Consider the following 27069-nt stretch of genomic DNA (forward strand, 5'->3'; position numbering starts at 1 on the left):
TCATTTTCAAAAAGAGAGTTCATGAATAAATTAGCAATAAGTTTAGATTATGTATTTGCCTAGAAAGTTCGATTGGGTCATTAATGGGAATTCTGGGATATGTATTTCATGTGTGTATGTATATGTGTTCCAAGTTCTTATTAATATTTGTTCTGATGTACTGATTTTATATGTTGTTTGAATGTATAAAATGTAGTATTTTTGTTATTTCAGTGTAGAAATATAGTTTATAATTAGTAGAGTTAATACCTATGACGTCAGAGGTCATGGAAGGCAGAGAGAGAGAAGAAAGGCAGAGAGAGAAGAGCAGGTGCGCCATTGCGATAGAGAGCCTGAGTTTTGTACAGTATAAATGTATAACGTGAACAACGTTGTAATTTTCGAATACTGCCTTTTAGTCTTTGGGTACTCGAACAGAATACCCATAAAGAGCAAGAAAGATAGTATTGTGTTTTTGTTGTTGGTAAGAATTAAGTCGACGGAGCCTTGCCGTTTAGCTTAACCTGTTGAGGATTGCTACGGAGGACTTTGCTGCTACTCGCGGAAAGACTGCTTCGGGATTTTGGATCTTTGCGGGATTTTTGTGCTTGTTGCTGTTGCTACGTGGGACATGCAGACATTGTCGGACCGGTAAACCACCCGAGACTGTGCTGGAATAAGGTACTGTGTGTGTTTTTTCCTTTTTGCTCGTTACCGAGTGAAGCGGCCATTTTGTGCTGGGCCACAGCGAACCCGAGCAACGACTCAGGCCTGCAACGGTTTTGTTTAGAGTCATTTGCCGGCTTAGGTCTAATCAGTGTGTGTGTGTGTGTGAGTCCGCGGCGTGTGAATGTGTTAATGAATGTTATGCCCATGTATTGTGTTGCTGAAAAATGTTATTACTTGTGATCATTGCTAAGGTAATGACTTGTTTTTTCACTGAGTGAACTTTGTTTAATAATTCTGTAATACCACAGTTGATTGCTTGTGAATATTTTGGTTGTGTTGACATCTATTTCTTCAATAAGTAAATTGTTTTGTGTTTAAATTTAAATCATTCGGTTTCTGGAGTTTATTTTTAAGATAAGTGTAGCACAAGAGTTTAGGGTTAGAAAATGACCATTTAAATTAACAGTGGCACATAAATTAATTTCTAGGAGTAATACAAGAACCCAGGACGCCCTTTTAGCATCAGGTTTAGGGTCTAGGGGCGTTACACAGTGTTTTTGTGATAGCCTGTGTTCTCATAGTTTTCCAAAACACTGGGTTAGAGGAACAACATAATGTGGCAGAAAGGCCATCTGTCCCTGTGATCCTCACTGTCACACACTGTGACCCTCTCTCCTTTACTAGCCACCTTAAACTGAAAGAAAGAAAGAAAGAAAGAAAGAAAGAAAGAAAGAAAGAAAGCAAATGTCTGTAAAAAGAATGTCTGTAAAACTTGACATAGTTTTCTGCATAATTTGAAAACAGTTCCTTTTTTTTGCATTATTATTACACTCAAGGTGTAAATTCTCAGTTTATAGTGAAGATGTTGCTGGAAGAGAATGGCTTATTCTCTAGCAACATAATTTCTCAATTTGTATGTTACTAGTGCACAACTTTGAATGACTGTAAAGTGCACTGGTACAACTATGACCCCTTCTGGTTGTTCAGAATTATCGTATATGGAGCTATTGCTACCCTCTGCAACAACTGAAGCAGCCAGCTATTCTGATCTGACAAATTTAACTAAATGTAACCAAATTAACTGTCTTAGAAGGTTATTACTAAACATAAGTTTGAAATTCTATGGAAAACCCATCCTCATTCAAAATGAACTAAGTAAGTAAATCTATATTCCATCTTATGTTGTCACGTATACTTCATTAGAAATTAGTTTTGCCAAACCTTAGCGTTAAAGCAGGAATAAATGAGCGAACATTAACAAGCATCAACTTAAGCTGACATGTTACTTGGCCAGATGTCCTAACTATGTGTAACATGTACTATTAAAGCAATTTTTCAGAAGCTGCAAGATATTTATGTGGACATTTGCATTCTAATAAATCAGTCCATACTGTACTGTAGATGGTGCAGAGTTACTGCAAAAAATAACAACTGCGAAAACTAAACAAGGACTAAGGGCACCAAGAGATTCACTAATGAGAGGAACTATGACAGGAGTCTGAGACACAGTCAGATTAACCCACTTGGATCTTCAATTTCGTAAAGTCTTCAGTATAAGTGGAAAAGATGATCCAAACAAGTGTGTTGGTACTTTTCTTGAGAGTACGTAAATGAATAATTGTTTCCTTTAAAATGTTATTAGATTTGCTGTCAGTAATGTCTCTACAGGATGTTGACAAAGTTCACAGTCAAAGAACTGTTTACAACATCCTGGGTCAGAGTCCACCTCTCCAAAGGCCTCAAGTGTTGTAGTTCAACCACCAATCAGTGGGTATGTGAGAGTGTTTGTGCTCTTAACCTGGGCTACAATGTGCAGTCTGGTGTTGAGAGTTGGCAGGTGTTAGTAGTAGCATGACTTTTATTATCATCATATTATCACTTTATTATAATTATCATCTTTATCATCTCATTATTGTTACCACCTGGTCTTATAAAGTTTGCTGTTTCCATGCTTTCATGTCTACCTCCCTATGGTTTGGCCAATCAGAGCCCTGCTTTCCAGATTATCGGTTAAACACCTGATGAGTCAATTATCACCCACACCTGTTCCTCATTTTTTTCTTCATTACTGCTTGTTGTTTTGTCCTGTGTGAAGTCTCTCATTCCACTGACTTACCAAGCAATGTTGTTGTATTGCCTGTTCTTGTTTCCCGAGTATTGAGGCTTGCCTGTTTTACCACGAGAATACTCTGGTTTATTGGAACTTTGCTTGTGTTTTGAAACTATAATTCTGCCTACGCTCCAGCACCCTCTTTGCCAGTAAGTTGATATCAGCCAGTTTGACCTATGTCAACCAGCACATCCATCCAGCCTCACCACCTACACAGTTCTCTCTACTGCTTTTTAATTAACCTGTTATTTTATGAGGCAGGAAATCACAGGGCTAATTTCCTCACCAGGACACTACAGGACAATTTGTGAAGATTCCTTGGAACCAGTTGACATAAATTTTCTTAAGTAAACTACTGCATCATACTCTGTAGCAAATAAATGGTGCATAAGAACTGGTTGTCACTCTAACCTGAAGGTTTAACTTTAAGGAAGAGCTTCAACATGACATCATCAGCAAGGTAAAACACTGACTGCATGTTTAAACAATACTGAGGTCCCCTGCCTGGCCTAAATGACGGACCCTCATGTTCTGACGTTCTTAGAGTCAGAGATATCCATGTAGAATTATATAAGACAGCGTAACATCTCTGAGATACTGTTTTACAAGTATTTGATCAATACATAATCTAAGTATATGGATCAGATCATATATCCATAATTTGCTTCGTTACCAAAATTTGTGTTCTGTAAAACAGCATGTTAGTATAATAAGCTAATTCATTTTATTAACAGAAAATTTTAAAGATTAATGGAAATGTATCTCTGTTATATGACATTTGGAAATCCCGAGAAATTTAAGAGGGTAAATCAAATCTTTGTTGAATACCATGGGAAGGAATAAAGCATACACAATGTGTGTGCATTAATAAAACAGAAATTATCCAATTTTTCTCTGTTTTGTGATAACGAATGCATGCACTGAAGAGAAAGTAATATCTGCATTACATTATTCTAAACTGTTGTAGATATAATAGAAGTATTACACAATAGATAGGATAGTTGTATTTTAATCCAAACATTGTTTTTCGAACAAGCATTTTTCTGGCCACTAAATTATGGATACTTTCAAAACAGCCCATTGAATCAGCTTCATTTGAACTGGACTAGCAATATTCAACAGCTGTAAAATAATTACATAAATTTGGTCAAACTCAGCAGGCCTGGTCCTCAGTATTTTGGGAGGCATTTTTGTCTGCCCTCCTAATTAAGGGTCAGCTTCGAGGAACACCACTCTCTTTTCCAGACGAGCACGTTCTGCCTCAAACACTAGCCTGTGACTTGCCAGTGTGTCCTTAGGACCTGCCAGGATCAGGGATGGATCTTTATTCTGGATGAAAATAAGGAGAGAAGCTGTTAAATAGAAATTCGAACCCAAATCACACGTAAAAATGTTATTCTTAACCTCACTGTCACACCATCATCTCCCTCTATCTCATCCATCTCTTTCTCATTCTGTTCAGATAAAGCATAGCTTGTCAGTCCTGGAGTACAAACACCATACATAATTTCTATAGTGCTTGAGAAACCAGCACTGTATCTTTTTCTATTATGAACCACACTGTATCATCAGACAGCATAACATGTCTAAAGAAAAACACTGTCTGCCCTGTTGCACTCATATAGTTGTGTTGCGTTCCTCGGTCCAAGCCACAACTAGAATTTGAACCAAAGAATGTCAGTTGGATACAGCACTGCACTATGGGTAAGTACCTAAATCTGTGGTTTTACTTCAGATATTTAGATTTCTGAGTGGGAATGATACTGGAATTTATCCCAAAAGAGCAGCTTCCTTTTGCACGATGAGTACTCATTGAATCTAAGCTTCATTTCTTTAGTAATAAACTCACCGCTACTGCTGAAATAAATGAGTCAACCAGGAAATAATCTGCTGCCCCATGACCTTCATTTTTAAAGTTTGGTGGGACTTTGACTTCCACTGGGTACTTAGTAGTCTTCTGGGTAAGGAAGTCAAACACTTTGATCTCATAACCATCATAGGACAGCTCTCCCTGTACAAACACAGATATCATCCAAAGGGGATCAGTCACCTATCCAAGTCATTTTTGAATTAAGAAAGCACTCCAGTATTTCAGTCACTTTACCCTAGTGCCAAAGATGGTTGTTTTGCTCTTGCAGACTTCCTTGGTAAATGCTACCATTGAAAGGGAAGCCGTGAGTCCGCCTTCAAATTCCATGTTCACAACCTGTAAGAAAACAAAATGAAAACAAAATGAGAGTGATTTAAGTGATTTTGCATGAAATTATTCCTTTATTGTTCAATAACCCACCAAATCATTTAAATTGCCTTTGCCAGATGTCGCACAAATCTTAATGAAATCTCATCACATAACGGGCTTTGTGTGAAACATTCTTACCTGGTTGGAGCACACATCATTGTCACAGTCATATGCACAGCGACCATATGGGCCAGTCTTTAGAGCCTCAGTTAAAGACTCAATATCGAGAGGAGTTTTGGAACACACCACTGACACTGGCCAGCCGACAACCCCCTGCAAAAGCCAAACAGAGGTGAAAAACTATTTCATTAGTTTCTTATCCACAACTTTATCCATAATTTTCCATCATAAGTGTATGTTTTGTATAAAAGCTTTAACATTAAGTTAATGGAATGCTGTTAATAGGAAATTACTGGATAAGCTAAAATCGTGAATAAATGTGTAATGTTTCAATATATACCTCTTTAAGTCTGTCCACATAGATCTTCTTTGCTGAATATGCACAGTCTTTTTCAACTGGACAGTCTAAGCAGCGGTCTGCAGCCCCTTTCGGCTAGTATAATACCAGTTAACAAAATTAGCTGCGAACTGAATATTTATAGATGAATTATATAAAAAATGAAAACCCAATTTAAGCATATAAAATGGCAGTGAACCTTGCATTCCTTGCGGAAATGGTTAAGAGATCCAAATGAGGAAATCTTTAAACACCTGTAAATTAAACAGTTTTTAAAAACTTCTGATTTTCCTGTGTACCCAGTGACATTTTTACATTTTTTGTGTCTAAAAACACAACTGTTTCACACAAAAGTCACAATGTACATAAGTCAATGTCTTGTGAATCAAATGTGCACCTGCGACCACCAGCCCAGTGGTAAATGAGGTCCATATCATGACAAGATTTGGCCAGAAGGACAAAGGAGCTCTCTGCCTCATTCCGCCAGTTCCCTCTCACATAGGAGTGAGCAAAATGAAAGAACCCCACCTAGAGCAAGAAAGAAAGCATTACATGTGCCAACACTTTAATTCACATGTGTCAAAATCCAGTCCTGAAGGGCCAGGGTCCTTCTGGTTTTTGTTTTCACCTCTTAGTTACCTGTTGATTTTCACCTTGAAAACAGGTGTGCACGCTCTTCAGCCAATCAGAGATTGTATTTAGTTGGTCGACAAGAAAAACAACAGGACCATGGCCCTCCAGGACTGGATTTTGACACCCTTGCTTTAATCACTGTCAGAGTTAGCTGTCAGCTTCGCATTCCAGCACTGCACAGCACTGCTCAGCACTGCTCATACAGTTTTCAAATTAACTTCATTAGTGTATTGTGTTGTATATTAAATAAGTAGGTAATGTTTTCTTTGTTGTATTTTGCATATTATCTGTAATGCAGTTTGTGTCTGTAACTGAAATCAACATCTTTAAAATGCTCCAATCAAGCTGCATAGTACCTTTATCATTATCAAAGGTAGAGATTCAGAATATGACTGTAAACATTGCAGTTCTGTGATTATTTTGCTAATTAAAACAAACTTACTGGTTCCAAGTGCTGAATGTGTGCCACATCCCCAAGTACTCCATTGTCAATGAGCATCTGAAGGTTAAGACCCAGAGTTTCAAACTTATCATCTATCCAATTTTGGATCCTTCATTCAGAGATGAATATTTCTCATTGAATAGTAGTCGAGAGAACTTACTTTTATTTTCTGAATTACAGGGTCGTATCGTAGAACAAGACACACACTGAGCATTACACCATTCTTGGTGCAGGTCTCCACAATCTCTTCACAGTCCCTGACGGTCACCTTAGAGATCCCCAAAAATGCAGAACAGGCCATATGCAAACTAAACATGTATCTATCTGAGCATGGCACAATGATACAAAGTATGCATGTTTTAGAAAATATAAACCAATAGAAGGTTCACATCTATTACAAAACAGTGCTTGCACTGTGCATTGCCACACCCACATGCAGAAATGCATTGAATACACTTACAGCTAAAGGTTTCTCCAGCAAAATATGGTAGCCTTTCTTTGCCAATGCCACAGCCGGGTCCTGAAAAAAAGAAACTTGCTAATTACCCAAAAAAAGCAGCCTACATACTAAGGCAAATTAAAGAGGGGCAGTATTCACACAAATTTTAAGCATTTTCAAGTATTAAGTGATGCAGTGTTTGTTCTGTAGTAATGGTTCAATGTGATACTAAATAAAATATGACTCTACACAAAGATAGAGAAATAGAGAGAGTAAGCACCTCTATCACTAGGGACATATGTCCACTGCTGGGTTGTATCTGGAATCATGAGATAATTAGATCATGGGGTTTCACTCCGTACCTTGTGAAGGCGATCAGGTGTGCAGATAAATACAGCATCTGCAAATTTCTCCCTCTCTGTTAGGCAGCGCCAGTCTGTATTGATCACAAATAAGACATGTCATTTAACATATTCTGACTTACAAAAAAAAGCACAAATTGACTTCAGAACCTTACCATCAAAGGTGTTTTCATCAGCCACCTTGTGTTCCTCCTGAAGTTTCCTTCTTGCAGAGGGTTGAGGGTCCACAACCCCTACAACCTGTGGACAATTTGTACATCATCATCTTTTTGAATAATTTCACATATTCTCTGCTTTAGGAAATTATCAGGGATATATGTATATTTTAACATTGCTAAGTAAGAAGTGCTATAATCTCCAAAGCATTTAATTTTAATTAAAGCATGGCTTCGTAAAATCTTAAATAATAGCACTCTAGTTAGTACAATTCAGCTGTAAATAACTGTCATCAGTGAAAACCATACTCGCATGCGATCTGGGTGGATAGAAGCAAACACGGAGTATGTCCTTCCACGGTCCCCTGCTCCAACTATGATGACACTGATGGGTAGTGGCATGGTGGTATCTGGTGTATTTGAAATGAGGGAGAGAGACATAAATTGCGATTCCAGAAACTGTTATATTGAGTGTAATAAGGCTGCATCTCTGCATGTGGAGTATTCTAAAAATAGTTGAGATTTACCACAGTGTACGTAGTGTCAAGAGTGATGGGTAAAATCATAGACTCTGTAAATGAGAGCAGTTCACAAACAAAAGTGAATTCTACACTGACTGACCTGTAGTGAAAACTGTGTCATCGTGAGTAATATCAGGACAAAGCCGGGTAAGTCTTTGTTTTTGCGATTTGGGATGTACACCATAAGTGTACCTTTTGCCTTCAGTTGCTGTTTATTTTGATTGTTTAATTTGGTGAATTACAGCCTCACAAGCAGTGCTCCAGCTATCTTAGAAAAGCAATGCTTCTCTCTCATTTTTCAACTATCCAGTCAAAGATTTTGAGTAATATATTTCAAAGTATGTTCAACTTCATTAAATACATCATAAGACCCATTAAACTATTGGATTGTCCCCTTTATGTATCAGGGAGGAAGCCTGCTTTAAGTGAATATAAATGTAAAAATGCATCTTTGATATAGATTAAATCAATTCTGAAGCACTCAAGATCATAATTACCATGGTAAATTGCTTCCCTTATACTTCTTGTAATACCTTTATTTATACATATCAATATATGACAAGAATTAATTTATAACAATAAAAATAATAATAATCTGCATCATCTTGAATATTCTTGAGAAGTCTTTTTTCTGCATCCTTACATCATATTTATGTATTATATAAAATCTCAAAATTGAATCAAACTCTTGACAGACACACACAATTACAGAATGGTTCTTACAGAGATAGTTGTTCCAATCCTAGAAGTCCAATAATCCTCGTGCAAATACGGATGCAGGGAGCTCTCTCAGTACCTGCCTCTACTCCCAATAAAATAGATTACAGTGGATGGGGTGAGGACTTTTAATGAACACTTCACTTTTTTTCCTGGAACCATAAACCTTGAACCAAAGATAATCCCTGAATAAAAGATTAACATCAAAATAAAGATAGCATATGGGTCCGTGAATGTGTGGCAACCATAGTCATGCAGTAGGTGGAGTGAGGTATGGGGTGAGGCTTGGACCATGCAGCAATGTGCATATATTCTTGAAGGTTCTTACACTGTTGGTCTTCAGAAACATAATAACTGAAGATACTAAATGGCTGAGGATAATAGATGGCTCTCACTGATTTCTCAGAACTAGAATTACTAGAATCTACTGGCTATTGCATTACTATTTCATTACTTCATCTGCACTTTCATCATCCTCTCTGTCATGTTGTTCCTCCGTGCACCCATGTGGAATTCAGATGCAGACAATCTGGAGCTTATGATACCAAAACAGAAACAAGTGAAATGTACCTTATGTTTCAGTCCACTTCTTGTGTAAGCTTTAGGCTTTGGCTCTGCTTGATATCATGTAACATCAAGGAGCCAACACCATAATTTGGTAGTTGCTCTTGTGTAGTAGACTGTTCATTGAACCTTTCCTGGCATACAATTCAGTTGCAGGGAGTAAGAATGTGAAAATGATGAAATGTACTGAGAATATTGTACCAGGTTATGAATTAGGAAAACAAATATTTTGACCATTACTGAAACCAACAATAAACTATGATGAAACTCTCCATTAGGAACCCCTTTCTGACGAATGCCTCTTTGTATAAGATCAGTTCCACTACTGTACAAATATGATAAAAAATGACATGACTGTGATTAGATGATCACAGTACAACACTATAGTGTACAACTAGTGATGTGTGTTCATATGCCATTGTTCCAAACTGAAACATGGGACAAAAACACTCATGGTTTGTTCCGTGATACGTAACTGCTTATGCAGAGCGTCTTGGCCATGTCTTCCTCTGTACTTCTATTTCTGTGTATTTGTTATTGTTTTCATTATGATAAGAGGGTGTCTTTAAGTGTAAACACAATATAACTAAAGCCATCCATGATCCATGTAATAATATCATGACTTTATTAACAATGAATTATCTGAAATTTACATATTAACAGAACCCCTTTGTCTTACTGCAGTCATTCAGTCACTGAATCTGCTGAATCACTGATCAGTGCATAAACCAAAATGAGCTGGCCACAGAGATGTTCTCAAATTTGGGGAAATAATGCAAGTTTATGCTCAAAAATGGCTGTGATAATAATATAAATCTAAAATTGACAGTTCGTAAAACATAGAGCAAATGCCAGGCAAATTTTGTGTCACTCTGAGATTATATTAAGAGACTTAAAAATAAAAAGAATAGTTATTGATTCTACAAAAGTCAGCAGTCAGAGTATTTTCCCAAGTTGCAAAAGTCAGAATTTGAAAACTGGAAGAGTAAATATTCTATACTTTTAAAACTTTCAAACTCTTAAAACAAATAATGAAAGTGTGACAAAGCATTGTATTTTCTATATTGAACTAGATTCAATTGTTCCAAGGGTCCTCCTCACAACTCATATCTCATGGATCCCATAAAGTTTTATTATGTTTTTTATCAAAGCAGTATCTCCCCATATCCACACAAGAGGTCACCAAGACCTACCACAGACGGCATTTCGTATGTGGGTTCATTGGACTACCAGGTTCGCAACTGAAAGCCTCAGAGAAGGCATCAAAGTTCTGCAAAGATCCCAAAACTCTGGATAGGCAGAGAAAAAAGCAGAAACAATTATGCTCAATCTGTGACACCCCAGGTTAATGGCAAATTTACAGACATTAATCAGTGGCTGAATTAAAGGAGCAGTACTTAACCTGTAGTCTAGTGGGCTGTGTGAATCTGTTCGAATTGACTGACTTGCATATTGAGCACGATATGTGCCACACCAAACCTGCAAAAATCAGTAAAGTAATTACAGATGTTAGATCACTGCCAATCACATCCTCAGTAATAATGTACTCTCACATACTGCATTCTTCTCAGCCTATGAGAAAAGGTTAATTATTACTTTTATGCTAGATATTAAATAGGGTTTATTTATCACATTCATTTAATTACTCTAATCTATGACCGTATACATCTGCCCTCTTTATAATAGTTATGATATCATTGTAAATTACTGTAGTTATTAAGTATTGTTCTACAGTAAGGGTTAAACACCGTCCTAAAGTAACCTGAATTGTGCCGCGATACTTGTATTTGATGAGAGCTGTTTAACAACTTCAAACAGGATTCAAAGACAGATCTCCACTCTTGTTTCTTGCCTGTGCAAAGTTCAGAAAGAATAGCTGTTTGTGCTTCAGATCTAAGCCTGGTAAATAAGGCTCGTCGCCTTCTCTCTCAATCCACTTCAAGTAGGCCTATCCAAAAACAAACAAACAAACCAGCCACAGTTATGCTACATTATCTTTCAAATTCAAATCTCTTTATGCTAAATTGACATTCTACATCTGAGTGAAGATGAAATAGTTGGCATGGTGAATCTGAACATCTGAAAGGCATTACCTTATAGGCCTGTCTCACTCCTCCGTTGTCTGCGATGTTTTCTCCTAAAGTGTTGATGCCACTGACCTGACACAGAGCAGCCCAACAGGGTGGATATGTTAAAATCTTTCCTGCTGTGCTGCGGTACAGTTTAAAGCTTAATTGACTACATAAAGTAATAACCTAAAAAGTCTGAAAGCAGCACACGCTGACATTACTGATATAATCCCTGGATACTGCGTTTTTTAAATGTATTTCTTCATTACGTACATTCTGTCCTCCTGCAAGTTCCCAGGTGAAGTTACCATACTGCTGTACCATGCACTGTGACTGATCCTTGAAATGCTCTACAGAAAAATTGCTCCACCAATTCAGCATATTCCCGTCTTTGTCAAAATTCCTCCCTGAAACGGATCCATAATGTTGTTATTGCTCCCATAAAGAGCATAGACAAACAGGCACACAGCAAACCTGCCAGTATAAAGTTAACTCCAGTTATAAGTTTCGAATTTATAAACACTTTTTCTGTGTAAGCGTAAATCAACACTGGTTGCAGTAAATGGAATGAAACAGCGCCCTTTTGCGTGCAATTGTTACCCCACAGGTTTTCATGGATTCTCAAAACTCTACGCAGGAAAACAACACTTGCATATTTTGACATGAGACATCATTTTCTTAATTAAGTAACCTTCTTCATTAACATTCTTAAATGAAACACACCGTTATCATCAAAACCATGGGTGATCTCATGACCTATGACCATTCCAATCCCTCCAAAGTTCAGAGCCTGGAGCTGGTTCTGACTGAAGAAAGGCGGCTGTAAAATCCCAGCAGGAAACACTGTGGGACACAAACAGCCAAGCAGGTTTCTTCAGAGGACTCAAAAAGAAAGCAAAAAACCCAGAATGGCACTGACCTGATTGACAATGTTTTATTTTTGGCTAAGAGTATGCTGCATTTCTCATTAATCAAATGAGGCCCTTCAACGGTTTTGATAAGAACATGCCCAGTACACAACAACTGTAGGAATGATTCTCTGTATCAGTATAAATCCACATAAACTAAACTATAAAAACCTTTATACAAAAAGAAAAACCATACAGGAACAACTTTATGTGACTAAGTACATCTGATTTGCTTCAACGTCAAGATACATAGTGTCATTTTTCACTGCAGCTTTGAAATGCCACTGTATTCTGTTATTTGAATGGCATGTGTGTTGTGTAACACATGCTTGGTCCTCACCTATCTGGTTTCTGTTTGGAGAGTAGAAAGCATTGACGACTGCAGCACCAATGATCCAGCTATTAAAACAACACCAAAGATGCTATGCATCTCAAACAACAGCACTGACTCAGTCATCATCCAAACACATGTGAGTAAAACAAAGAACTTCACCAGAATCTCCCTCTCTGAGTTCAGTGATATGCAGGTCAGATACAATATCCCACATGCCAAACTAAACACTAACTCACAAGTCTGGATCCACTGGCTCCCTAAGTTTCCTCAGGGTCCTCTGCGCAATTGATTGTAAGTTCTCCAACATGTTCTCAAAATATCTCTCCTCACTGAAGTTGAGCTGCATGATTGGGGAGAAAATATTTTAAATTGGCTTTATCCAAAAAAAAAAATCCAAAATCAGTTAATTTATTAATTATAAATAAGTAAAGAAACCAATAGGAGCTAAGGAATTAATTCCTTAATCACTTAGTACATGTGCATATTCCAGATCCAGCCTCTTATTGCCATCTTCCAGAACATAATTAGGGTACCCAATCTGACCCCGAATGGCCATAGCCTAAAACGCAAACATGTAATGGATTCAGCAATACAAGGCATCAATCACATATTTTTTAAAACACTTTGTCCTAACTTCACCCTACAATTCCTATGACTCAGACAGCACAAATCCAATCCATTCCTCTCAAATAATGCCACTAAAGTTGGAATGATAATGTTACTGTGCAGAAAAAAAAACAAGCAAATATCTCACAGAGCATTTAGAGAAAGGCTGTGATATGCAGTGGATTATCACATGTTTTCCAAGATATACAGACCTTCTCTCTGGCCTTCTCCTTTGATTGGTTGTCCATCCAGCTAAGTTCCTCTAGCATCTCTACAAATGCCTCCTGAATGTTACTGATCAGGTCACGCACCTATCCAACAACAAATACCCTCTAACCACATATACCACGCAAAAAGAAAGAATGAAAGAAACAGACAAACAAATGAAAGGGCTCTTGATAGTCTAACCATGCGTTTACTCTCCCCAGCAAAGGTTTTTTTGACATAAAGGGCTCCCACGGCATTCTCCATGCTGCTTTGAACGTAGCGGACACATTCTCGCCAACGTGCATCGGCTGAGGTGGTACCATACATGGTCTGTTGTGGAAAAGAACCATATTAACTAATGTTGTCTTGAACTTGCTGGTTAGGATTGAGTTATTCACAATGCTTACTCTCTTGTACTGTGCTCGTGCATCCTTAAAGCGGCGACTGAGACTACTGACTCTGTCTACGATCAGGTGCCAGGTGAGATAATTCCTTAGAGTCCTGCAATACCGAAATATCTCAGAGGTGAGAACATACAAGAACACCCATACAAGGCTGGTGTGTTCATGCCAGTGAGTCTTATTACAGTATCTCCAGAGATCTTACCTGCTATTGTGTTTCGCAAGCACGCTGCCCAGCTTAAGCAGATACGGGGTGCAGTAAACCACCACCTCTTCCTGTGGGCTTATTTCTATGGATACACTAGACATAACTCCCAGCACGAACCGGGTCCAGTTGAAACCCTACAACATGAGCATTACAAACCAATTATCTGTGCACTTGTCATCCCATCTAAAGGAAAGCAGAGAATCCACACTCACATTCACATTGAACATGTGCTGCAGATCAGTGAGCCTCATCTTGTTATATAGAAGCGTGACATCTTGCCGCTCCTGCACAGGAGACGTAGCCTGAGAAAACAACAGCAAGCTGGAATTTTCTGTGTCCATGGACCCAAAAATATTGCTTTATCCTTGCTACACAACTTAAAACTATCATCTCTCTTTTTGCCACAAGGTTTATTCACATTTGCAATGTCCGTCTCTAGCTGCATGACTTGCAAAGCATCCTTCCTGACTTGTTCCTCATCTTTTGTTAGATTCCTAGCCTCACGTGTCATTTGCATGACTGAAATCATGAACTGAAGGTAGGCATCTCGCACCTGCAACATTAAAGAGAAATAAATGAAGTTATTTTCACATATTGCAGACTTGACTTCATTCACTGGCTGATTATGACATTTATTACCATTTTGTATTTCCCATCACTGAAGTAGTAATCCCTAGTCGGCAACCCCTGCCCTGGCTGGTCAATCTGTAGTGACAGGTTAAGGATGAGTTCAGAGAAAACTATATATGTTTTTTGTGTAAATAATCACAGAGAGAACTTTACACCGACACATTAAGTATTAAGTATTAATTTTACATTAAAAGCAACATTAACATAACCTTCTTGTTTTAAGGTGCTCACATAGAGGATGTAGCGACTGGAGTCAAGATCATCTGTCCACACAAATAAGTCAAAGAGCACCCTCTTGTGGAATCGTGAATTAAACATGGCCAATGTGTCTTCTAGGCTCCATTCTCTATCTTTGCAATGGATGAACAGAAACAGTGAATTTTTGTCAAAGTACATACATGACCTTAAACACTTGCAATAATAATGTAGCTCACAGTTACTGTGCAAAAGTATGACACTCAATTCAACCAGGCATCAGCCACATTTTGGGAATGATGATTTAAGTTTTACTTTTGTAGTCATCCCAACTGTCTGATGCTACAGGCCAGCCTCCAACAAAATCGATAAGGTCCAATAGAGGTTGAGCATCGCGCTGTTCAATTAAACCTGAATAAAATAAAAGTTATACTACATGAGCAGAGTAGGGCAGGATATGAAATTATGAATTATAGTTTTGACTGAGTGCTAGATTTCACATCATAGTTTATACTCATTAATCTGACTAGCTACACTGTGTTTATGGTTATTTTTGCATATTTTCAAAAATGCTGTATTTTTTTTTTACCATATGATTAACCTTAAAAAACTCACTCTCATTCATACAGGACCTATACAGAGTTTTTGCTTTACGAAAGGCCTCTCGATCGTGCTTACTCTCTGTCTCCAGAACTCCTGCCATAAAGAAGAAATCGTAAGGCAAACCAAAACCAGTCATATGTTCCAAATAAGCACAAGGGGCAGTTTTTCCTCAGAGAATGGATAAAAGGACAGACCTTACATAGATATGGAAATTAGGAGCCAGCTCTCACCCTTGAGTTTGACCTCCATCTCATCTCTAAGTATATCAAAAACACTGTATCTGGAACTGGTCTCTGGGATAACGTGGCGGTCCAGCCAGCCCCCACAGGCGTATCTATAAAAGTTCTGACATGGTTCAACACTGCTGTCCATGTTCTGAAGAAGTCGTGCCGCTGACACAGAGCCAAAGGGAATGCATGTAACAGAATCAAAATACTGGTGTTGGACAAGGGTGATTTTGTGTCATGTTCTTAAAAAGACTCACAGGAAAAAAGCAATAGTAAATCAGAATTAATAGATAACATTTTCTTTTAACATTCCATGGTAAGAGGGCAGAAGTTGGATAATGTGTAACTCTACTACTCACCTGCCATGACACATTCAGGTGTTGTACAAACAGTTTTGTCTTGATGACAATCTGTTGGGGTCAAACAAGAATAAGGCTTACTTTAAAAAACATCACCTCAGTTTGCAAGAGTTCAGTGTCTAAAATGATGAGCAAATTAACTGAATGAATGAATGGATGAATGAATGTTTCTGAAAAATATTTGGCTGACTATGACAGTTGTTATGAAACTGTGGGGCATGGCCTAGTGCATGACTTGTTTGGATGATGTATCCTTGTGGAATTTGGCTATGTCAGCACAGCTGCTGTTGGTTGTGTTGGCAGCTCTGCTGATGAGGCTGCTGACGGGATTAGAGGACAGGAATACCTGATGTCAAGTCACAGTGTATTTACATAAATTTATACACTGAGTCCTTTGCACATAAAGAACTCTTATTATTGCTCTGTTGTTTCTTACTTTACTCATTTGTGAAGACAAAGTTCTGTATGTTCAGTGAGCTTTAAGGTACTAAATATGCATCAGTAACTCACGTTTTAACTTCATGCTTCTTGATACTTTTGCAGTGATGAGCTGCCCTGAAGAACAAGCGGGGAAGTAACATTAGCTGTAATAATAGTAATAATAAAATAATAGTAACAATAAAAAAAATTAATACACCAAATGTTTTGAAAACAATACATTACAGACATTAGTTGTGGGGAAAATTAATGGATTTGTTTCAAGCTTTTCAATAATCGACTTTCAAATATTACATTTATAGAACTGTATAACTTTATAAGAGAAAAAGTCTATAATATATTTTTGCTTTCCTTGCAACTTAAATCATTCTGATGACGCTTACCTCTTGTTGTCGATGGAAAAAGTGCGAGAAAACCTGCTAATGCACTGCTCACAATCAAGAGCATAGCGGAGAGGACAATCTCGGTGTAAGTCCACGGACGCTTCTTATATTCTTTGATCCTGATGTTGACCATCTCGTCTGGGATCACAAACATTCGAAGATACGGAGGTCTCCGTTTGCTTTACTGCGTTGTTAGGAGCCAACTACAGGGCACGCGACGTGTCACAACACCCGATCGACAAACCACAGAAACTACACAGTTGAATTGCAATTTCCCCCCGTGAGCCTTTCATGCCACCTATGGTGATGTACTTAGCAATTTTCACAGGCTACCACATTTGTAACCTACCACCCAATCTAGGTCGAAGTTACATTGCACTACTCGATGCCTGGAATGCCGAATTAACCACTTGTCGAGTAGAAGTCGCGTGTGCACATATGCCTTTTCTGTTCAAATTGCCCTAAGAAGCCTATTGACCTAAACAAATTCCACAAAGTATAAGACTTCTAAATATGAACTTAGAAAACAGCACGAACAGAGGAATGTTCCCACGCTAGCAGGCTTCCAAGGTAAACATTTTCACACACACACCTCAGGCAAACATTGTAAAATAGCCTCATTAATAGTGGAAGTTTTCCCAGTTTGCCGTTTTAATGACCTGTGTTTTTCTCTCTAGCAAGCTTGCATACTTCGAGTTAGCTCCAAAATGCCATGTTTTTTTGACAAGTTATTTTACAAATGTGTAAGTCTCAATAAGTGGCGTATTTACAAGCTGCAGACATGGGGGAAAGCGGGGACACCTGCCATGATCAAGGTATCGCAATATAGCCACAGTAGGCACAGGAAATCGGTTTTATGAACAAAGTAAGTTAATTTTAGTGTTATGTAAAAAGCAAAAGTAGCAGGCCAGTTCATTTCAAGCCAGTAAAAAATTTTAAATAATATGGCTATGTCTTCACTGTGACGCAGGTGCAAAAACAAGAAACACTGCGATATGCATCCATTAGCCTAATATATGATTCTGTTGTTCATGCGGTGTATCTCATATGATATTAATCACTTGAGAGGAAAGAATTTTCATTTCATTTGCTTTTCATTTCATTTGTCCTATATCTTCAGTATCTTTCATTTCAAAATGTTAATAAGACAGGTAAAACTCGGTCGATCATTTTACAAGAGCTAGGGAACATAAGGCAAAGTCATAGAAACGTTGCGCCAATGAGTAAATGGTCTAACATAGATGGATCTGCGCGCCTCGTGAACGTCTCAAAGACATATACGCTGCCTAGGTGCATGTAGGTTTAAACCTTACCAACAAAATTGCCAGACAGAAAATAGCACATAGAATCGTTGATGGAACTGCATGAAAATACTATTAGGTCTGATTTTGCATCCTTTTTTGTTTGTTTGTTTTTTTTTGTTTGTTTGTTTTTATTTGCATTTGAGTGCTGAGGTGTTACAGGTATAATCAGATGACGGGAAAGAATCTTTCTTAGAATTATGAAGACTCAAATAAAGATGCGCATGATTCTAGTCGCAGTTTTAGCTGATATGTCCATTGCTCTTATGCATCTGTAGTGATCAGTGAAGTGAAATGTCAAATGTATTTATATTTCAATATATTCGTAATTATATTTGAATGTTGGCTTGCAGGCCAATATTTTGTGCTCAGTGAACGCTACAGAACTGACAGTATTTCTGTAAAGTCTCCGCAAAGCTATGACCATTTTTTAAGTTATGGGAACAATGCCACAATGTTTCCGGAAGGTTCCAATAATTCAACGGTTCTGGGAACATTCTGTGACCCATGTTGCACAACGTAAAACGAATGTTCTATCTCTGGAAAGATAACTTTTCTAAAATATCAAAGGGGATCTCAAAAGATACATCCTAAGAGCCCTCTGGGAATCCATAATAGTGCATGCCAGGCGCTTGTTTTAATTCACTGCGAAGGGAAGAAGGGACTGCATGCTACTTGACGGTTTTGAAGTTAAAGCTTCTCAGGCGTCGTAGAGAAGCGATCAAAATGTATTTTATTATATGACTTTATTTTTAAATATTAATTATGTGCAAAAACGTTATGCATAGCAAAATACAATTTTATTTTTAAAAACGTTGGAGTTTAAAATTAAACATTGTTTGCAATCAACTCTTCATCTGAATTCTCCCACAGATATCTCTTTGGAACGTTCATATTTGTTACATATATCCTTATACAAATCATAGTCAAATTAGACATAATATTTATAAATCAAGTACATAAGGAATCTCTCTTTCACTATTACTTCTGTGATTATATCATCTTTCTGAATCCCCACCATCAAAAATTGTAATTCTAGGAACAAGGTATCAATTACTTCATCCTTTGATTTGAGCAGCATGTTCTAGTAACCAAGACACAAATACAAAATAAAAAATACCAAAGAAAAGTAATTTCAGTACAAGGGTCAAGTTTTTTCAAACTTCAGCACTTTTTGTGCCCTCTTAATTAATTATCAGTGTCACAAAACACCACTCTGTTTTCCAGACGCGAACGCTCAGCCTGAAACACTAGCTTGTGACTTGCTAATGTTTCTTTAGGACCAGATCGGATCAGGGATGCGTCTTTATTCTGTAAGCAAACAAAGAGAGAACCTGTTAGTAAAACCACTTATTCCAAACCACTAAAATTAACATAATTACTTCATTCAAACTCCTGTAATACTGTGGTTCGAAACAACAAGATTCAACAGAAAACTTGTCCATAGATTAGAAACCTGTGATGCCTCTTATTGTTATCAATAGATATATATGTTTTCTTCATAGTATGGATGGTTTGCAGAATGTGTATAAATAATACTTTGAGAAGGTTAACATTTATGCACCAACCCTTACTTTAAATGTATAATTTGTGTATGTCTACAAAACTGTTAGAACCCTTTGAAATCAGGCATGAAAAAGAGCACCAGAATACTGATACCGACTTATATTAACAAGCCAATGAAACATATTCCAATCCAAGTGAATAATTTTGGTAATTTTTATGTTTAGACAAGATTTCAGCAATGTTAGCTGTGTCATACTCACTGCTACAGCTGAAATGAAGGCGTCAACCAGGTGATAATCTGCTGCTCCATGACCAGACATGCAAAAGCTTTGTGGAACTCTGACATCTGTTGAGTGTTTAGTTGTGTTCTGGGTCAGGAAGTCAAACACTTTGATCTCGTTGCCATCATAAGATAGCTCTCCCTATAGGAACAGAGACATTACCCCCCCCAGTTTGTCAAGTTAATTTCAGTAAGAAACACACAAATATTTCACTCACTTTGCTTGACTTGAAATAACAGACTGTACCTTGCTCCCATAGATGGTTGTTTTGCGTTGACAGATCTCTTTTGTAAATGCCACCATGGAAAAGGCAGCAGTGAGACCACCTTCAAATTCCATGTTCACAACCTTTAAGGAAAAACAAAGAAAGAGAGCAAAACTGCACCTGATTTCCCATGCAGTTATCCATTAAAGAAAGTCAATATATGTTTCAAAATTTCAACCTGATTTTAATGTGAGAAACGCTCTTACCTGATTGGAGCACACATCATTGTCACACTCATAGACACAGCGGCCATACGGACCGGTTTTTAGAGCCTCAGTTACTGATTCGATATCAGGAAGAGCATTGGAGCAGATCACTGACACTGGCCAGCCAACAACCCCCTGTAACATACAATTACAGTGGGCTGTGAATTCCCAGACATTTTATGTATACTGGCTCACCCCCTAATTCTCTCACATTTGTATGCTAAGTTTACAACAGATTTTTATTTCCATTCTTCTTTGGTATGTATTATGAAATACAGTGCAGCAGAATAAAGCTGACGACACTTGTGGATAAATGTGTGAAGACTTCACGCACACCTTTTTAACTCTGTCCAGGTAGATTTTACATGCTGAGTAAGCACAGTCTTTCTCCACAGGGCAGTCTAGGCAGCGATCTGCAGCCCCTGCTGGCTAAGAGAAATACAAAATCACTTTGTGCACAAATAAGTGTAACGTAACTCATCTTCAACACACGAGGGGTTCTTTCTGAACAGATAACAAGTGAGTATTTGGTGTGTACTCATCATTGTCTTTTGTATCATTCCAAAAGTATACTGATACAAAAGTATGTAAGTTTATATTTTAACAGGGTAGCAAACCTTATTTTCTTTGCGGAAATGGCTCAGAGACCCAAAGGAGGACACCTTTATACACCTGTCAATGACAAATGTTTACACGTTTTCACCTTTATAAGCATACTAAAGCATCATACTTTTAACACAGCCCAAGACATAAATTCAACAAATCCAGTATACTCATACCTGCGTCCACCAGCCCAGTGATGGATGAGGTCCACGTCATGGCAAGACTTGGCCATCAAGGCAAAGGAGCTCTCTGCCTCATTTCGCCAGTTCCCTCTCACAAAGGAATGGGCAAAATGAAAGAATCCCACCTGGAACAGGACACAAACAGGAAACTAGTGATTTTCAGCCCAACACAGCTAAGGCTATATGCCTGCAAAGCACATCAGAACCCGAACCTACCGGCTCCAGGTGCTGAATGTGTATCACATCCCCGATAGCGCCGCTATCAATCAGGACCTGCAGAATCAGCACACCCTTCCTGTGAGATATCCGTTTGACTTAAGACTGGTGGGGAAAAAGAGAAAGAAAAAGAAAAAGGGCCTACTTTTATTTTGTGGACGAGAGGGTCGTATCGTAGAACGTGACACACGCTGAGCATTACACCACTCTTGATGCAAGCCTCCACAATCTCTGTGCAGTCCTCAGCCGTTACCTTAGATAGATCCCAAATCACACAGTACAGACATATACACAGTCTAAATATATTACACTTAGCAATGAGTACAAAAGTAATGCAAATTTGCTTTAGGAAATGGTGAAAAACTAAAAAAAAAAAATCAGGAATGAACAAGAAAAAAAAAAAGCTGTCCAGTTGTCGTATTTTTAGGACCATACTGCAGAAATGCATTTAAGACACTTACAGCCATGGGTTTTTCCAGCAGAATATGATAACCCTTCCTTGCCAGTGCTATGGCAGGGTCCTGAAAGACACAATCCTAGTCATTCCTTTATCAATACATTTCCAATTCCATAAGAGAAATTCATAAAATTAAATTTCTAATAAGTAAGAATAAAGGTCATTGCATTGTAAATCTATAAAGCCCCAAAAACAGCATGTCAGACTCAGAAAACAAATCCCCAGCTATTATCTTGTATGGAACAGATATAATTAAGAGGTTAAAATTCTCATCTTTTAATTTTTTTTTTTTTTTACCTCTAACACATCAAGTTATCTTATGCACAAGACCTCACTTCTTTGGCACAGCATACATCACAGTTCCTGACAGAGTCTGATTAATATTTAATCGTTCACCTCCATCTCAGATTTCACTTACAAGGTAACAGTATCACGGTTTCCCATTGCTATATAAAGTGAGACCCTCCCCCAGTCACTCTGACGGTTCAGTGGTAGTAACTGAAGGTCAGTCAGTGTAGATCATTAAACCCTATTTTATGCAACATCATCCTGAGGGGCCAAGTCCTGTTAAGGTGCAAAGTTAAGGTGGTGGACGAAGTTAAATGATTTAAGAGACACACTTTTTTTCAGTGCATTTATTTCCCCTCTGATCTGTTTCCCCACTGATCATATCTGATGCACATAAGATTACAGTCTGGCAACTTTTGTAACAGTCAGACTGTGACAGTTTTACCCTGTGGTCTTAATAAAATCAACCCAAAGGTCTTGCCATAGTGGCTGTTGTCTTTGGAAGAAAATCCAAATGGTGTAATGAGAAGACCAGAAAATATTTTACAATGACTTCCTTAAGAGTCAGTGTCTGAGAGCATCATCTCAGGTGATAGTAATCATTTTGGACCTAACATGACATATTCTGAATAGTCCACAACTTTGCAGACTTATTCATAAAACTAGATATCACACAGGTATTCAAATAATGGGTGAATTGTGAATAACCTTGTCATGAGTAATGTAACTTTTGTTTTCTTTGGTTTCAGAACATTAATCATCCATATTGCCATAAGTTTAATTTTCTAAAGGAAACACTTCCCACAATGCTGCACTGGAATCTCTTGATAATTTGGACTGATTAGGGCAAAGTTTGTAGTTTCGCTGGGTACCTTGTGAAGTCGATCAGGTGTGCATATAAATGCAGCATCGGCAAACTTGTCCCTCTGTATTATGCAGCGCCAGTCTGTATTAATAGTAAATAAGACACTTGATTTAAGATATTCTGATTTCCTGAAGAAGCAGAGGTTGATTTCAGAGTCTTACCATCAAACGCATTTTCATCAGCTATCTTGTGTGCCTCCTGAAGCTTCCTTCTCGCAAAAGGTCTAGGGTCCGCAACCCCTACTACCTAAGGACAGAATTACAATGCTAATCAATCCTACTCCGTTACACCTTTATTTGACAGCAGTTTTAAGTTAATTACTCAGAAATATTCTGAATTGAATACACATTTTAAAATGTCCAACACATGCCAAAGTATGTAAATGTTTCATAGAGTTGTAAGTTTATGCCAAAATAAAGACAGACAAGGTTCATACTTTCATGTTCTTAGGGTGAACAAGTGCAAACTCTGAGTAGTTTGTTCCTCGGTTTCCTGCTCCAACCACGATCACACTGACAGGTGGTGCCATAACTGCAGGTGTCTATAAACCAAGGGAACATTACCGATTCCGTGTATGACATTACAGTATACATGATCTGTAGAATTTATGTTTAGTAAACTTTTATAAATGAAACAAATTGGGGCTTACGGGTATACCTGTCCTTCCTTAGGATGTCCAGTGTAAACAGGTTTAGATGAGGATCCAAGAGGTTCCTTGAGGTCCTTCTACAGACTTACTGATTGGCTCCTTCTCAGTTCCTGACAAATAATCACAGACAGATGTGAACAATGTTGTACTTTGAACTGCTTCCTCCTTTTCTTTTTTTATTTGCGCGTCAGAGATTTGCCGTAGCTCGTAGCAAACTGTTTTATATTTTAAAACCATACAGCGTAACGTGGCAAGAGCACGCTCTGCAATTCAAACAGAAGTATCAGGAATAATTTGATTGAATTGTTTCACAAAAATGTACTCTGAACGTACTATGACAGTTCAGAGAGTATGACCGGATCATTCGATAAGCCGCAAGTAGCGCTGCTATTCCTTGTTTATGTTGACACGAGAGCCAAGTTAAAGAAACAGGAAAGGAGCAATATGAGAAATCTTACGTCCAGAAAATTACACCGCCACCTAGAGATTGGTAGGTGGCACAATTGAGTGACGTATCGAAGGCAAAATAGGGTCAGCAAGTGAAGCGTCTCAACTCGCCGGTGTGGTGTCACATCAGGCAACGTTTACTGACTGCCGAGCCAGACAGTTGAAACGACTTTAAACAAATACTCGAAATGGATGATCACTGTTTTAACATCAAAGCCCACTTTGTGTTGTTGGTAATGTATAGGTGGGAGGTCTCAGCAACAACCTCAATCAGATAAAAGAGCTGCGGAGGACTCTCACTTGAACTTCTCAGCTTTACTGACCTTTTCAGCAAAATTGTTCTTTATGATTGCTTAGCACATACTTTATATTTTTTTCTAATGAATTTGAACGTATGCATTTCCATGTTCATGTCGCTAATTCGTGCTGGATTCGTGGACAATGTTTAAGATTATGCCTGAGACCACGTGCATTTTGAATGTACAGTTTCTAAACGGAATGTAGTTTAGGTCTGTGCTGAATCTTCATGAGGGAAGCACCGAGATAAAGAAGGCTTTCTCCTGTAAAATCACACTGATTCCGTATATTGTTCTCTATTACCATATATATCATAGAGTCATATTGTAACAAAAAACTGCAAACACACTTGTCTGGAAAAAAATAATCATATACCAATCATACAATAAAAATCTATAGCTACATTGTTTATCACCTTTATTTGTCAATTTGCATACGTTTTATCATTTAAAAATCTATTCTGTTTACACAAAAAACAAACTTTATCAATATCACATACACTGCCCAGCCAAAAAAAAAGTCGCCATTTGGTTTTGGAGTCTCTGGAGGCAGTGCTATGATCTGGGGTTGTTCCAACTGATCAGGTCAAGGCTCAGCCATGTTACGTGGCAACAAAATGAAATCAACTGAGTACCTGAATGTACTGAATGACCAGGTTACCCCATCAGTGGATTTTTTCTTCCCTGATGGCACAGGCGTATTCCACGATGACAGTGCCAAGATTTATTGGGCTCAGCTTGTGAAAGTGTGGTTCAGAGAGCATGAGGAATCATTTTCACCTATGAATTGGCCACCACAGTGTCCTGACCTTAACCCCTGTGAAAGTCTTTGGGATGTGCTGGAGAAGACTTACAGAGTTGTTAGACTCTCCCGTCGTCAACAAGATATCGGCAGAAAATTAGTGCAACTCTGGGCAGAAATAAATGTTGTGATGTTGCATAAGGTTATTGAAACAGCGCCATGGTGAATGTGCTCCATAATCAAAGCTAAAGGCGGTCCAACAAAATATTAGAGTGTGCGACTTTTTTTTGGCCAGGCAGTATATGAGTGTGTGTGTTATCTATATATGTATGTGTATATATATAAATGAAATACAAATCCACATTTAATCATAACCATGTCATTTTTGATCAATTTGGCCATGGTTCATCATTAACTAGAGTCTAGACTAGACTTAGTGAATGAATAACTAGAATAAGTAAAAAATGATGAAGTCTGTCTCATCAGAGTGGTTAAAGTTCTATCCATAAGAAAAGGTTATATTTTCTGTGGACCAGGTGAAAGCAGCCATTTCATGTTGACTGAGCTGAGAGACGAAAGAAACATGAACACACTTAAAATACTTCAGAGCTTTGTGCCCTTACAGTTGATATAAAAGTGAACTAAAATATATCCCCTCAAGGTACTCTGTGGTAACTTACAGTTCATACAAGATTAAAGCAGAACAGAAGTTAATATAAGAGGTCGGGGTGTAATATGACACTGAGTTGATCATGTATCGATCAGGCAAAAAGACATTTGTTTTCAGCTCTAATGGACAATGCAGGGTGCAGACACCTCACGTTTTATCCTGGCTCTTAACCTACGCAGTTCAGGGTGACTGCTGTCTACTCTAAGGCCACTCTCCGTCAGACCCCAGGCTTTACTGAGCTGCTGCTCTCCATAACTCTGAAGTGCATAACGCAGGAAGACCTCAGCCAGACGAGACCTCCCCAACTCTGTTTCCATGCACTGCAGAGCCTGGTCCTGATTCAGTTCCAGAGCTCGAGAGAGGTCCTGAAGGCCGGCCTCTTCGCGGGAGCACTGCAGCAGGCTGCAGCCTCGACGACACAGATCCTCTGCCCACGCCCTCTGCTCCTCCCCATTCTCGGTGCTGCGTAGATGGATAACATTGTCCATGTCTGAGACCGCCCGCTCATGGAAGCCGAGCTGGGCCAGGCAGGCTGCCCGCTGACGCTGGTACTGCACTGTTCCGTCACATGTAGCCTGCACAGCAACTGTCAGCAAACACAAAGCACGTTCCCACTGGCCACTCTCTGAAACAATGCCAGCCGCTTGTGACGCTGCCTAGGAATATCACAGGGACAATGAACGTTTTACAAGCATGAAGTCATCAGTCATGATAATAAACATGTGGTCAGGAAACTGGCTGTTTATAAGCAGATGTCAGAGTGGTGGAGCAGCTGTAAGTGGAATAATATGGAAATTTAAGTTTTACTTGAGTTATAATAAGTCATATTGGTAATGCATGTTAGTGCATTTCACTGCGTCTTTATTGCTTTTTAAATGTCGCTAAATGTACGTCAACCACTACACAAGCAGTAGTCTTATCTTACTTGTGCCAGGTGTTTCCTGTGAGAGGCATGAACCAAAAAAAGGAGGAAGGTGAGAACAGGGGTTTCTTTCTCTGCAACCACGCTCAAACGTTTAGCTGCTGTTCCAAAGTTCTGTTGCCATGCCTCCACAACTCCCCACCTGGCCTGGGCTGCCAGCTCACGGGGCTCCCGCCCAAAAACCTGCTTCAGGTGGTCACTTGCTGCCTTCACCTCCCCTTTAACAAATATGAAACATATTCACCCATTTGTTTTTCACAGACCTAGCCATGTACAGATGGTAATCTTTGGAAGGTACTTCATATCTCATGTCAGATA

The 27069-nt window shown here is 38.5% G+C and overlaps 3 protein-coding genes across 4 annotated transcripts; all 3 read right to left on the reverse strand.

Moving 5' to 3' along the window:
* Positions 1-3964: 3964 nt before the first annotated feature.
* Positions 3965-7887, reverse strand: LOC115808749 (1-carboxy-3-chloro-3,4-dihydroxycyclo hexa-1,5-diene dehydrogenase-like). Its single transcript, XM_030770209.1, has 13 exons — positions 7795-7887; positions 7486-7570; positions 7331-7404; positions 6990-7049; positions 6690-6797; positions 6530-6586; positions 5852-5982; positions 5654-5708; positions 5458-5550; positions 5136-5270; positions 4863-4964; positions 4608-4769; positions 3965-4087 (listed from the first exon to the last, which is right to left on the reverse strand). The coding sequence occupies exons 1-13, from the start codon at positions 7885-7887 to the stop codon at positions 3965-3967; spliced, it is 1278 nt and encodes a 425-aa protein (XP_030626069.1).
* A 2503-nt stretch (positions 7888-10390) lies between these two features.
* Positions 10391-16988, reverse strand: LOC115806878 (membrane metallo-endopeptidase-like 1). Its single transcript, XM_030767738.1, has 23 exons — positions 16856-16988; positions 16545-16589; positions 16035-16085; positions 15679-15840; positions 15461-15541; positions 15161-15256; positions 14882-15000; positions 14660-14725; positions 14439-14573; positions 14233-14322; positions 14018-14154; positions 13819-13912; positions 13613-13741; positions 13417-13515; positions 13074-13157; positions 12835-12938; positions 12605-12663; positions 12080-12199; positions 11630-11763; positions 11381-11446; positions 11140-11235; positions 10690-10766; positions 10391-10576 (listed from the first exon to the last, which is right to left on the reverse strand). The coding sequence occupies exons 1-23, from the start codon at positions 16986-16988 to the stop codon at positions 10477-10479; spliced, it is 2277 nt and encodes a 758-aa protein (XP_030623598.1). The 3' UTR covers positions 10391-10476.
* A 1979-nt stretch (positions 16989-18967) lies between these two features.
* Positions 18968-24082, reverse strand: LOC115807665 (1-carboxy-3-chloro-3,4-dihydroxycyclo hexa-1,5-diene dehydrogenase). 2 transcript variants are annotated; one of them, XM_030768772.1, is made up of 15 exons: positions 24008-24082; positions 23683-23784; positions 23462-23566; positions 23187-23271; positions 23033-23106; positions 21877-21936; positions 21561-21668; positions 21416-21472; positions 21194-21324; positions 21032-21086; positions 20751-20843; positions 20415-20549; positions 20190-20291; positions 19923-20084; positions 18968-19467 (listed from the first exon to the last, which is right to left on the reverse strand). In XM_030768772.1, exons 3-15 carry the CDS (start codon positions 23552-23554, stop codon positions 19345-19347), a joined length of 1278 nt encoding a protein of 425 aa, XP_030624632.1. In that variant the 5' UTR covers positions 23555-23566; positions 23683-23784; positions 24008-24082; the 3' UTR covers positions 18968-19344. The 2 variants fall into 2 exon arrangements, with proteins under 2 accessions (XP_030624632.1, XP_030624633.1); XM_030768773.1 differs by having other exon boundaries at positions 23675-23784.
* Between the last annotated feature and the right edge of the window lie 2987 nt (positions 24083-27069).

Source organism: Chanos chanos, chromosome 3, assembly GCF_902362185.1.
Source record: "Chanos chanos chromosome 3, fChaCha1.1, whole genome shotgun sequence".
In the NCBI taxonomy this organism is placed as follows: Eukaryota; Metazoa; Chordata; class Actinopteri; order Gonorynchiformes; family Chanidae; genus Chanos; species Chanos chanos.